This window comes from Ruditapes philippinarum, unplaced genomic scaffold, assembly GCF_026571515.1.
Source record: "Ruditapes philippinarum isolate M1 unplaced genomic scaffold, ASM2657151v2 ctg5851_1_1_1_1, whole genome shotgun sequence".
Lineage (NCBI taxonomy): Eukaryota > Metazoa > Mollusca > Bivalvia > Venerida > Veneridae > Ruditapes > Ruditapes philippinarum.
The window spans coordinates 1-14,147 of NW_026859197.1; the positions used below are offsets into that span (position 1 = coordinate 1).

Consider the following 14,147-nt stretch of genomic DNA (forward strand, 5'->3'; position numbering starts at 1 on the left):
AAGTTTATCAAAGTTATCGTGATTAAAATTACTACTAAGATCCAGGCATCTGATTATTTATTTCAATCAATGTACACCAATCAACGTTATACCGAATTCGGGCTATGACAAAATGCAATGCTTTTATATGTGGGATTTGCTCATGACTTAAGGTATGTATCCTTGCATACATTCCGGTCTTTTATTTACGCTAAATGCAACAAACAGATCAAATGACATCATATATTTAGAATATTGCTATTTATGATTAAATTGACAGCATTTTTATCCTTTCCTTATGATAAGTGAGTTGCGTGTTTCCATAATTTGTAACAGAAGAATCCTTAGAAGCATAATATTTTGAACGATGTCAAAATACAAAATCACAACTCTCTCCTATTTAAAACTATGAAGAAAAGTCATACTTACATGGATACAAGCTGTTGTACCTATTAAAGAAAATATTTTCTGGTTTCATGGCAACGGTGCAATGTTTTGTTAAATCTAGATCTTCAGCGAGATTCTGTAACATTGCCAAATTAAAGTTTTCACATGTAGTTCTATATTATATTAATGTATATATACATGTACTTCCTTAATTTAAACAAACAAAAAATCATCTTTAGAATTGAACGATTTGCATAGTCATCTCAATGTGTGTTTTAAAAATAAACAAAATAAGAACAGTAAATAAAAAGGTTTATGACAGAAGGCTACTATAACAATCTTCGTGTTTGTTATCTTTAACGTTTCATCATTTACACAACACTATACAAATCATAAACAATGACTTTTATATAATTGTTGATGAACTGTCATATATGATTACTGAAGTGCTGTAGCACATACAAAACACTTAAATAGTTTGTATACTTATGCAACCGAATTGCTCAAACAAAATGTTATACAAAAATGTCACAAGGAAGCAAAGAAACATATTTTTCAAATATATTTCAAGAGGCTAATAAAAACAATCCGTGTTAATATAGAAAATATCATCACGTCTAAGTTTGAATTTCATTTTCGAAAGGTGTAGACATTTTCATAGTAAATACATTATTTTTATTCTACATTGTACTCCACTAGTTATAATGTAATTATTATTAAGTTTAGATGAAATATATGGAGAAAGTTTACCTCAAAAAAGCTACAAAACACATAAAACGAGAAAATGTTTAGATGCACACATGTTTTGCCATATCTCAAATGCAAATTCATACGGTCATAGTATAGAAGACGATAAAAAGGGAATCAAATATTGCGGGCGGGGAACGGAAATATTCTTTTTTTAACAAACAAACGTCAGTACCTATATAAGAGCTAACTTAAAATTTCCAGTCATAACGTTCTACTTTTGGTCAAATAGTTTACACAATGTTTTGATATTTAAACTTTTAGTTTTATTCTCAATGATTTCTCACGAAATGTATTGATAATAAAAAAACTGAGAATGCCGTTTTGGTTGTTTATTAGAAGATGTATCATTTTCACATTTGAAATATCAATAAAAAAATATTAACTGATAAAAAAATCTTATTTACCATAAATTCACTTGAAAAAGAATCTGGGTGTCTCTTGGTGACATACGAAAATAGATCTGTAACTTTCACTCTATGGTTATCTAAATCAAATGGACCGTCATATTCATCATTGTCAGATGCATCTGCTGAGTCATCGGGATGATAGGCGTTATTAGGCTTTGTTACCTTTCCAGATTTTGTATCTGTATGAATTTCATCAATATCAACAGACACAAATACAGAGTTATCTGCATTTTCTTCCTCCTGAATATTGTCAATCAGTTCTGTTTCTGCAAATTGATTGATTTTATTTTGTACATGCATATCAAAATGAAATGAATTAAAATAGGAATGATACGAAATAGTATGTCCTGACTTCAATATTTTAAAAGAATATAAGGTAACAGCGAACTGTTCCAAAGTCTTTTGACAAACAGTTAACTGTTTACTCATTATAGCTTTGGAAAAGGTGAACCTGCCTTTTTATTTTAAACATAGATTTATACATACAAATATACATTCAAAGTCACGTACATCTAAATCAAACAAATAAAAACACATACTACATTAAAAAAGAGGACTGTGATTTATGTAAAATCTCTCTAATATATATTTCGTAGCCTGTAGTCTTATGAATGAAAAACTTTTTCTAGTCAAATTGTATTTAGAAATAATTGATACATAATCAATGGTACAATGTCCACATTTATAAGCTAATCATGAAAAAAGAAATGAAAATATATTTCAAACTTTCCATATGTTTGTCAAAAATATCTACCTTGTTAATTATTTGTTTGTATTTCTCTCACGATTTGGTATTGGTGCTTAATATAATGCTTAGCAACACCTATAGACAGACTTTTAAAATTCAATTTACTGTAATATATGTACTTCTTTACAAATAAAAGCAAAAGATTTGTTTCATAAGCCAAATATTTATTCATCGCTGTTAGCATATTATTAATCAAACCTTTGAAATTCTCATAAACATGTTCGTCTTTCTTTGATCCGGGTCTGTTTCTTCTTTTATTAGCCGGATTTTCAGTTCGCCTATTTCTGAAAGACAGAAATGCAAAGCTGACTAAAATGTTAATGATTAATAAATAGTTATATAATACACAGGTCGCCCATTACATCTGAATTAAACTAAGTATAAATTTCTCGTTTCGCTAAACAGTCGAAGTACCCTGATCACATTCTTGACATTGAAATGGACATCTTGCCGCCAGTTCATTCTAGTGTACCAAACATTCTTACTGGCTTCTATGCGCACGCATACCTGTCAGATTCTGAGACCTGAGAATCCATGATTGACCAAGGGTTATTTACAATGTGTTGTGTGAGTAGACTGTGTTTGTGTGGAAACTCTTTTTATTCTAAAAATGTATAAAGAAGCGAAAAGCCATGTTGTTGTCGCAAAATGGTTTATACAAGCATGGATTATCGCAAAAGAATCTGCAGCAAATTGGTTATTCCTTCTATGCCACCCAAATGCTGCCTGATCTGCGTAGCATATTGTGCAACTGTTTTAGCCTCTACATACAACAATATGGTTCGAATGTCTTCTTAATATAAAAAACAAGAATAAAGATCAAATAATGCATTTTTTATTTGTATTGTCCATATTTTTCGATTGAATGTCATGCAAGTGCACGATACATATATGATGTGAATAAAACTGGGTACATCGTGTCCGTGACGGACACAAACTTCCTTGTTATACAAAGGGCTATTAATCAAAATGTTACTGAACCATATTAAGTAAAAAGGAAAACATATCTTCTATATAATGGTAAGCAGGCCTGTTAATGTTGTTTGGAAAGTAGTATTGTTATAATTATGGTCTATCTACTTACAAAAGTGCCAGTACTTACCTTTGCTTAATAAAACAAAGTGTTGCAAAAATAAACAAAGCTACTACAGCAATAGAGCCTGCAACTCCACCAACGACAGGGGCAATACTGACTGGATTATCTGTTGTGCCTTTTTTGTATCTAATAAAAGAATTCAGTGAAGAAAATGGTTGCTATGAGATATTCCGTAAAAAATAGAATGGCTATAGGTAATTGCTAGAAAAAACTATGTATGTCTTCTTGACAATGTGAAATTGGCTGGAAACATGCATTTAATAACTAGATAGTTACATATATAAATGATTAAATATATTGCTTTTACTAATACCAATTTATTCAGAGAAATATCCTTTGCTATTCATCTTTTTGTTCACATTTTAGAAAAGACTTAACAAAGAAATATATAAGTTTTATAAAAGTGTCATTTTTATACCGTAGATTCGATAAAAGTATGATACCGATTTCACACAAAAAACAATTATATGTTTGACATGAAAAAACAACACACATAGTTCACTTATATTTAGTGCTAGTGAAATATCAATACTTACCTTGACTTCGAACACAAATTATGTCATCTTGCGAAGACGCTTTACATCCTTCTGTGCAAATACCAGTATTTATCTCACAATCATTGTTTATACAAAGATCACTGCATGTTTGATTACAGAATTGACCAAAGTACCCAGATTTACATTCACGACAAACTGTGGTATTTGCACAGTATAAACAATTCTTGTTGTTTAAACAACACATATCTCCAGAGTAGTCATTCTTACATCCCAGGTTACACTTCCCAGAATCTTTATTACAGGAAACATTCATACAATTTGAGGAACAGTCTAGTTTACATTCTGAGCCATAGAAGCCATGTTTACAGTAATCACACATCATTCCCTCAAAATGTTCCTTACATTTAAAGCAATGCCCAGACTGTTTCTCACATCTAATGTCCTTACAAGTATCTGGACAGTCGCCATGACATTCCCCTCCATATTTACCCTTAACACATTCCAAACAAAATGTTCCTTTGAAACCATTCTTACAACCCGCGGAACACGTGCCGTTCTCCTTGTCACACTTTCCATCTAAACAATTTTCCGAGCAATTGTTCTCACAGTTTAACCCATATTTTCTAACAATACACTTTTCACAGTAACTGCCAGACATGGTATCTGATTTACATCCTTCTGTACAGTTTCCGAGAGTTCTCCCACATACATTGTTTTTACAATTATCGGGACATGTCTTGTTACACGAAGTACCAAAAGATCCTGGTACACAGACTGAACAACTTTTACCATCAAAGTTAGGTAAGCAATTACATTCTCCAATTTCAATGGAACAAACATAATCGTTGCAACCAATTGAACAATTATTCTGACATTGACGACCAAACTTTCCAGAATTACAGTTCAAACAATTATCATGCGAGGAGCAACTTTTACAATCTTTGTAGCATGACTTTGAACATACTTTCTGGTCAACACTGCTATAAAATCCATCTTTACAGGAATTACAATCCGTATATGTTGAACAACTAGAGCAATTGTCCGGGCATTTATTCATGCATGATTCTTTTGTGTCAAAAAACCCATCTTTGCACATTACACATGTCGAAAAATTGCAATGACAATTTTCAGGACAATTTGAATATCTACAATCAAAGTTTCCGTCTTTATTGACGAATCCATCTTTACAAGTTGTACAGTTAATATCAGAAGTACAGGTTTCACAGTTGGATGGACACTTTGATTTACAATCATTATTCGGTCCTAGGGAATATCCGTCAAAGCATGAATCGCAGTAACTTACACCATGATAACAAGATTTGCATGTAAATTTGCAAAGCTCATAGCATCTAGAACCTCTATGACCATCTATACATCCATCTACACATGCATTAGGAAAATTACCATCATTATGGCATTTTGAACTAGCACAGCATACACTGCAGCTGGTATTGTCATGTGTAACACAACTTTCATTTATTCCTGAAAGTAATCAAAAAATTTTTTTAGATAAAGAACAAAATGTTAATGAGGATTGAATTGAAGCATTCATGATGGACAGTAATGATGGATTATGTACATGTATATACTTTTATCAAATATATTTTCACGACTGTAAAAATACAATAAAGTGACTTTAAAGCAAATATTTATGTCATACTTATTTTTCAATAATAATAATAATGTCTTTTGAACATTATTTCATTCATTGTGAATTTATAGCTATAATATAGACTGATGTGATGATTTCAAACAAATTGATTTATTGTATCACTTTCAACCTAAGAGGCATTATATTTTCATATACATAAATATGCAGATAATTTCATAAAACAAGAGATAAACCTCAAGCAATTAAATATTTCTCTTATATCTATGTCAATATATACCCAAATCCCAAAATGTTACAGAGGTAATATCATAGCATGTCTAAACAATAAATGTGTACTTCGCTTTCTCATTATCGTTTAGAAAAATGTTGTTTTTGGACTAGATCTGGCTAAAATAGTCAGCTATTAATAAGTCTCTACTATTATATCCCTATGAAAATGTAATTCATTAATTATAATACTAGTTAACTTATAAAACTATAAATTATGTACATACTTGCTGCCCCAAAGACAAAATATCTGCAATTGCCACTAAAGCCTATAACATATGCGACGGCTAAAATCTGAAATAGAATAGAAAAAAATACAGTCATCACTGCGAAAAAGACATGCATATACGGAAGTGTACGGAATTCCGTATATCATTAATATACGTGTAAGAATACGGGAAACTTGAAATACGGAGATGTACGGGACCGTATATTATATCAGTCCGTATATGACTAATATACGAACTCCGTACACTCGTAATATACGGGGACTTTGATGTACGAAGTCCGTATTTTACTAATATACGGAATTTTTATAACAAGTCTGTATATTACTAAAATACGAAATTCCGTATTCGTGCAAATACGGATTCTGTATATAGAAATAGCGAATGAAAATTTACTTCTGAATAGCCTATTTCCTGTAAGAGTAAAGAAATAGTCTGATCATATATTTGTCAGACATTTGGCAATTAACACAATGCAAAATTTCCTGGAGTTATTAACGCGTCAATTGCGTACAAATAATATCGTCAGTGCACAGAACGTGTAAGACATCCACCTGTAACATGCAGACGCGGTATTCTAGCTCAATACTGCTTGGTTTGCTTTTTAGCATACACCCGCAGATAAATAGCGAATACTTTACAATTGCGATTGACGATTAGATAGTACTGTTTTGCATTTTGCATCTATGGTGAATCATGTTATTTTGTAATTTCCTTTTCATTATCATTATAATATTTTATAATGATAAGCCAAACATGAGAAAATGATAAAGTTGAAATTGTGATGTTCAAAACATGAATTAATTATAATAAAATCGTAGATCTGTGAAGTTGAAATCGTGAAAGTTAAAATAATTGTGAAATCACGTAGATGAAATAGGGATTGTCCACACAGCAATTAAATTTTACGTTGACATATGTCCTATAAAAATAGGCTATACATAATATAATACATGTACTTGCATATGTAAAAAAAAAACAATGATATCTCATTCATTCGTTCGTTCGTTCGTTCGTTCGTTCGTTCGTTCATTCATTCATTCATTCATTCATTCATTCATTCATTCATTCATTCATTCATTCATTGAATCAATCAACCAATCATTCATTCATTTATTTATTTATTTATTTATTTATTTATTTATTTATTTATTTATTTATTTATTTATTCATTCATTCATTCATTCATTCATTACTCATTTATTCATATATTTCTTATTTATTTATTTATTTATTTATTTATTTATTTATTTATTTATTTATTTATTTATTTATTTATTTCAGAAAACAAAGATTTGCGATTCTGTACACAAGTTTTGAATAGAAATCTTATGAAGTTCCGAATTCCCCAATTTTGATTTCTTTTCGCGCGGTCTCATTTATGACATAATATTGTGTAATAGCCACGTGCTGTATTGCCATATTCGAAGACAATACTGATTAAGCCGGATATTGATTCGGATATTGATCATAAACGCAGCAGGGTATATCGAGTGTCGGTTTTCTCCGATTAGGTAAGTTAGCGCAATTGGTGTTGAATGTCTTAACGGTATTTTTTACTGTCAATTTCTAATATAATTCATGTACGAAATAAGGGAATTAAATTGTAATCCTATGTGATTTTGTTCTAGATATTATAATGACTCTAACCCGACATATTAAAATGAAACAGACATAGCTGCTGTATTCTTTCCAATGCTTTTGCAGCGTCGTGTTGTTGTTTTCCTTTAATTTGGCGGAATTCGTCATTTAAACAAGACACAATTAAGATTTATCTTAAAGTAAACTTTGAAGTACCCTGCTGCCAGGTCCAATTATATCTAAGTTCACAAGCTAGAATCAGATGGATGTCACTGGGGTGTATGTACATGTATTGTTGATAGATGAAGTCAAATTATTCGAAATAGCATTTCTTGAAAAATATCATCATCATCTCCCGAGTTTCCTCGTCTCCCATCAGCCGTGTTTCTGCATAATTCGGTGACAGGACAGGGGAACATGACGGTGCTATGTAAATTAACATTTGTTACCTGGTTAAAATAAAATTATGTATCTTGGAAACAGTTTTTGTAAAAGTAAATTTCTGTTTAAAAAAAAATAAAAATTGTTGTAGTTTGATTAAAAAAAAATCAAGTTAAGAACATAATAAATTATATATTGATAGTAAAATCACTTTTTAAATTGGACTTTCGAGTTTTTACCGATACTCCAAATATTCTTATACTAATAAAGTTTTATTTTAATTATGAAATCCGCAGATAATGTGAAAGGATCTATATACTTCATTTATGTGTATAAGTAAGTAAGTAATTTATTTATTTTAATGGGGATACGGACAAAAGCCCCCCTCCCATCTAAAAATGACAAGGTGGACAAAAGCCCCCCCCCCCCCAGTTCATCAAACAATTGTTATTGAGAACCTCGTCAGTTTAAATCTGGAACTTGATGTATTTTAACAAATAAATGCAATTGTTTTGAAAGATAATTTACATTAAGATTTAAATTTAAAGGTACAAAAGTTCTAATTTGATTTATTGTGTAATTCATTGATGACGTTTACTTTATTATATATTGTGCAGTACAAATGTAAATGAATATTTTCAGAGAATCGCTTTTCAAAGCTTATCAAGAAAATAAAAGTGAAAGGCGCATACTTGTCTAGATTTATTTGAAGTATAACCCAAGTTCCCGAACGCTGGGCGTGCAAAAATAGATAGTAATCAGTCTGGTCTATAAACCTTAGGGAGGCTTTTGTTTGATGGACTGGGGGGGGGGCTTTTGTCATATGTGTAAATTTAATGTGGGTCTTTTGTTTTACCCGCTTATTGTTGTTGTCTCAAAAAAAAATGCGTAATTTATAAATATTTCTTAGCGCTTCTAAAACGTCTTTTACTATTATTATTATTATTTTATTATTATTATTATTATTATTATTATTATTATTATTATTATTATTATTATTATTATTATTATTATTATTATTATTATTATGATTATTATTATTATTATCATCATCATCATCATCATCATCATCATCATTATCATCATAATATTATTATTATTATTATTATTATTATTATTATTATTATCACTATTATCATCATCATCATCATAAGTATTATTATTATTATTATTATTATTTGTTATTAATATTATTATTATTATAATTATTATCAAAAAATTAAATAACCGATTGAGCATTAGAATCAAAGTTTTGCCTATGAAAAAGTATCAATGGTTATGTTATACATGTATGCAAAGTTATCGTTTATGGATACATGATATTTCCAATTTAATACATGTAATATTGCATTATTTTGGATCGAATAAAGATCTTAGTATGCTGCTTTCTTCCGCATTATCACCGACCTTAATATAAATCAGTGGCATTATTAATGCTACAAACGGTATCTAGGTATATCACGCGTTTTCAAAACAGCCAATGAGTTTAAAGCGTTGGTTTTGTATCACGTGAATCCTATCAACCAATCAGAAATAGCGCGGGCGAAATGAAAAAAGAAAAAACGGGATTAGAAATGGATAGTAAATAAAATTCAGAATATTGCAAAACAAGGTAGGTTAAAAGTTATTTTTTATCGTTGCAATATCAATATGCGATCAATAGAATAGTTGCATTTTGTGAACAACAGCTTATTTCTGGGTTAAACTGATTTGTTTTTAGAAAACTTTAACACTGTTTAATCTGTTTCGCTATCCAATTTGGCCGCCGGATTAGATAATTAAAGCAGGGATATATCCATAAATTTAGACTGGGAGGTTACGAGTTTGATTTTGATTTCTAAACTGTATCTTGTTTAATTAATAATTTGTATGTAAAATGCAAAAACAAAAAAAAATGAAAAGGGCATTTGTTAAATGCATTAATCATAACTTCCCTTCAGGGTAAAAAAGACTCCGAGTTAAAAATAACGACATTTAAACACCGAAGATGTCAAGGTATTACAGCCCTGGACATGGTAGTACAAAGGGATTAATCAGTATGTATGTATGTATGTTAATGCTTAATGAGGGTCCATCCGCCCTTTCGGGCACAAAAAGCAGCTTTCGCTGTCGAGTACGGACCCCGGACATGTCACCAGTCATGCCCTTAAAGTATGTTATAGTTCTAAAATGGTGACTTATTTGATTGGAATTCAGTAATTCACTGAATGAGCCCAAAGAAAATGTAATTGTTTTTAGATTTATTAATGAAATAATACACTGGAGGCCAATGAGACCATTGTGTGCATAGGGATTAATCAGTGTGTGTGACACGACCTATGTATGCTTGATTGGTCAACTGATTGGACTTTATAATCTTGAGCGATCTCAATTATCACTTAACCCATTACTTCATATACACGCCTTTTAACGCCTTTTTCACCCCCCCCTTTTTGTTGTCTCAAATGATGAAAAAATGCCTTATTTAGGCCCTAAACACTTGTTTTTGTTTAAGAAATGTTGTTAAAAAAATTGACCTCTTTTTCGGCGCGGCCCCCAACCAAAAGATACATCAGGGGGTTGCCAGAAGGGGGATGTGCCCCCTTCTGTTTTGGGGGGTTTGAAGGGGGGCGGAGTCCCCCTCATCGCCAAGAAAATTTTGGACGTGTGAGAGGCTGTAAATGACCCCAGATTGATCATAAGGTAACGTGTAACCAACGCTGAAAAGCATTTGACTCTATCTCAATCCATTGATAAGTTGCAGCACTTTGAAATCAATTTTGATGGAAAAAATCAACGCAAAATAGTGATTTTTGGCAATTTTGAGATGTCCCCTCGTTGCCATGGTAACAGAAAATTTAAGTCTGAGCATGTTGTTGCAAGGACAATGGTCCAGTCAACATTTGTGCCAAGTTTGATTAGTGTTGAAGCAGTTTTTATAGTATTATAGCAATTTGAACTTGTAACGGGAGACTTTTCAATGAAAACAGCCATTTTTCACAAAATGCTCATGAAGCAATGGGTTAATGAAAAAAAAAAAAAATCTACAAAACAACAATTTTTCTTCAAATTTATATGACAGGCCATGTTTAAACATGAAAAAACGCGATTTAGGGTAATTTCAAGTATTTTCATCATTTTCAGTTAACCCATTACTTCATATACACGCCTTTTAACGCCTTTTTCACCCCCCCCCCTTTTTGTTGTCTCAAATGATGAAAAAAATGCCTTATTTAGGCCCTAAACACTTGTTTTTGTTTAAGAAATGTTGTTAAAAAAATTGACCTCTTTTTCGGCGCGGCCCCCCAACCAAAAGATACATCAGGGGGTTGCCAGAAGGGGGATGTGCCCCCTTCTGTTTTGGGGGGTTTGAAGGGGGTCGGAGTCCCCCTCATCGCCAAGAAAATTTTGGACTTGTGAGAGGCTGTAAATGACCCCAGATTGATCATAAGGTAACGTGTAACCAACGCTGAAAAGCATTTGACTCTATCTCAATCCATTGATAAGTTGCAGCACTTTGAAATCAATTTTGATGGAAAAAATCAACGCAAAAATAGTGATTTTTGGCAATTTTGAGATGTCCCCTCGTTGCCATGGTAACAGAAAATTTAAGTCTGAGCATGTTGTTGCAAGGACAATGGTCCAGTCAACATTTGTGCCAAGTTTGATTAGTGTTGAAGCAGTTTTTATAGTATTATAGCAATTTGAACTTGTAACGGGAGACTTTTCAATGAAAACAGCCATTTTTCACAAAATGCTCATGAAGCAATGGGTTAACAGCAGGGGCGCGAATCAAATTATTTATTATGTGCAAGAAAGATCATATCGAAAAGAGACACTCAAATTCTATTTATTTTAATAGTAATTTATGAAATTGATAGCCGAAATATAGGTTGTGTTTTATCTATTCAATATAATAACAAAAATTATCAGATTTAACAGATTAACATATTTTAAAAGAAAATTGGTTAGTACTTCTAAAAAATAGGTTTATAAATTTCAAGATAAAATTGTTTCTCAGTCTTGATAATTTAACGAGCAGAATACTTGTTTTATATTCGCAGTTTTTATTTTTATACAAATCCCCATTATTTGTTGCAAACATAAGTCAATTTAAAGACTCCGCTCTTTTCAATTTTATTTACTTTTTTAAGTTTCTGTACACATGTTGTTATATTTCTTATTTATTTTAACCTATTCTTAAATGAATACAAATCTTAAACAAAAATAGGAAACAAACATTTCTTTTTTATTTAAATCATTATACATTTAGACGAATAAATAAAATGAAAATAATTGTCAGAATTTTTCATTTACATTAATACAAAGAATGTGTATGATTGCATGTAATATGGCCGACAGGTGTTAAGTTAAACGGTTAACTGTTAATTCACTTACCCTTGGTGTCAAAATATACGAGCCGCGTCACGCCAAAACCAACATAATTGGTTTGCAACCAGCATGGATCTGCGCAGTCTGATCAGGATCCACGCTGTTCGCTAACGGTTTCTCTACTTGTTATAGAGTTTGAAAGCGAACAGCATGGATCCTGATCAGACTACGCGGATTCGCAGGCTGGTCTGGATCCATGCTGGTCGCAAACCCATTATGTTGGTTTTGTCGTGACGCGGCTCATATGTTTATTTTTACATTGATACGAAGCTTAGATCAGGAGCCTGTTGTCGGTGTAAGAATTTTAAAACTCGTGAATATAAAATATCGCAACGAACCAGAAGTTTTAAAACGGTTTTGTTTGTATTGTTTTAGCATTAATATAATTAGCAAGATCGAGTTTACTCGCAATTCAGGACAGACAACTCTTGGTTTTCATTCGATAGTTTTGGTTATTTATCTACGTTATTCAGGATTACCCAGATTTTAAATTGTATATACATGAACTGAGTTTTCGACATTTAGAATGGATTTTTTATTGAACAAATGAAAATTTAAATATTTTTTTCTTATTATAATTAAAACTCTTTGTTTAGTTTTTAAGATAAACATTACGCATAAGGTGATATCGCATGGGTCAGTCACAAACACGCGCCTGTTTAAGGAAACAGTTATTTAATATTTCATTATACATAAATTTAAACGCTTGAAAAACTGTATTGAGCCTTTGTACATCACACATTTTTCGACATTCCATATTTTGACTTATATTTCACATAAAGCAATATGGTAACACACCCACGCACGAACACACAAAATACATAACTACACATGCACACAAAAGTGAACACGTTCCTACAGTATTAACACTTTCGCACATGTGATCACTTATGAAATATTTTCAATGTGCTCTTTATCATTTTATGCTGAAGTTATATTATGATTTTTCAGGACAGTTAAATCTTCTAGAAATGCAGCTGTGCCCTCTTTACAGCAATTGTAGATGAAGCAAAGTATGGTAGCAAGTTATATAGATGTAAGTTCACGTATATACATTGTTGTGTTTTGTGAATAAAATAAGACAATTACACGGACGTACTGTCTGTAAAGAAGAGTTACCCAGACTCATATATGCCACTCCGTACTGACATCATGTGTTTTATTCTTTCTCAAGGCAAAGTCAAATTTCCTTAATTACACGCATTTATTTTGACAAGAATAAATGTGGTTAGTTATAAATACATTGGTTCTCTTTTATATCTTGTTAGAATCAATTCTTAGGCGGAATGATGTCACACTTCATAAAATGATGTCAATTAAGGCATAATTATATGATATAAGCATTTTGCCGCGCATTTGAAAATGCTAAACCATACTTGCTTTTAATATGCAAAAATCAAATATATAAAATATAAGAATTAACTCGAACACACACAATGGTTTGATATAGACGCACTGTGCATGCGACTTTATTTTATTAAATTAGTTTTCTTTCCTTAAACATATTACTGTATCAAAAGATATGTATTTCTTTACAGTTTAATCACTTTTATATATGTTAATGATAGTAATTTTTTTAGTTACTACGTGCGTAAAGCGATAAGTACGCCGCTTTAATAATGTGAGAGTGACGTTACATTTTCTTTGTACATGTACACTAAAGTTAACAACATTTTGTCTTAATAGGTAAAACAGGGTTTTCAAAGCGAATATCATGTCAGATAAGAAACATAATTTGAAATGTCTTGATGGAAAAGTTAGAATGTCATACACATTAAATTTTATCACAAGTTCGAGCCTCACAAGTTGTCTTACTTTTTTGCGTTTTTCTTTCCATATAATAT

General features: G+C 31.3%; 1 protein-coding gene across 1 annotated transcript; it reads right to left on the reverse strand.

Moving 5' to 3' along the window:
* Window positions 1–404: 404 nt before the first annotated feature.
* On the reverse strand, window positions 405–9,360 carry LOC132755577 (multiple epidermal growth factor-like domains protein 10; the record flags this gene model as incomplete). Its single annotated transcript, XM_060746462.1, has 6 exons — window positions 9,340–9,360; window positions 5,971–6,037; window positions 3,904–5,346; window positions 2,470–2,580; window positions 1,521–1,789; window positions 405–502 (listed from the first exon to the last, which is right to left on the reverse strand). Coding segments are annotated over exons 1-6 (2,009 nt in total), but the record flags the coding sequence as incomplete, so codon positions are not given.
* Between the last annotated feature and the right edge of the window lie 4,787 nt (window positions 9,361–14,147).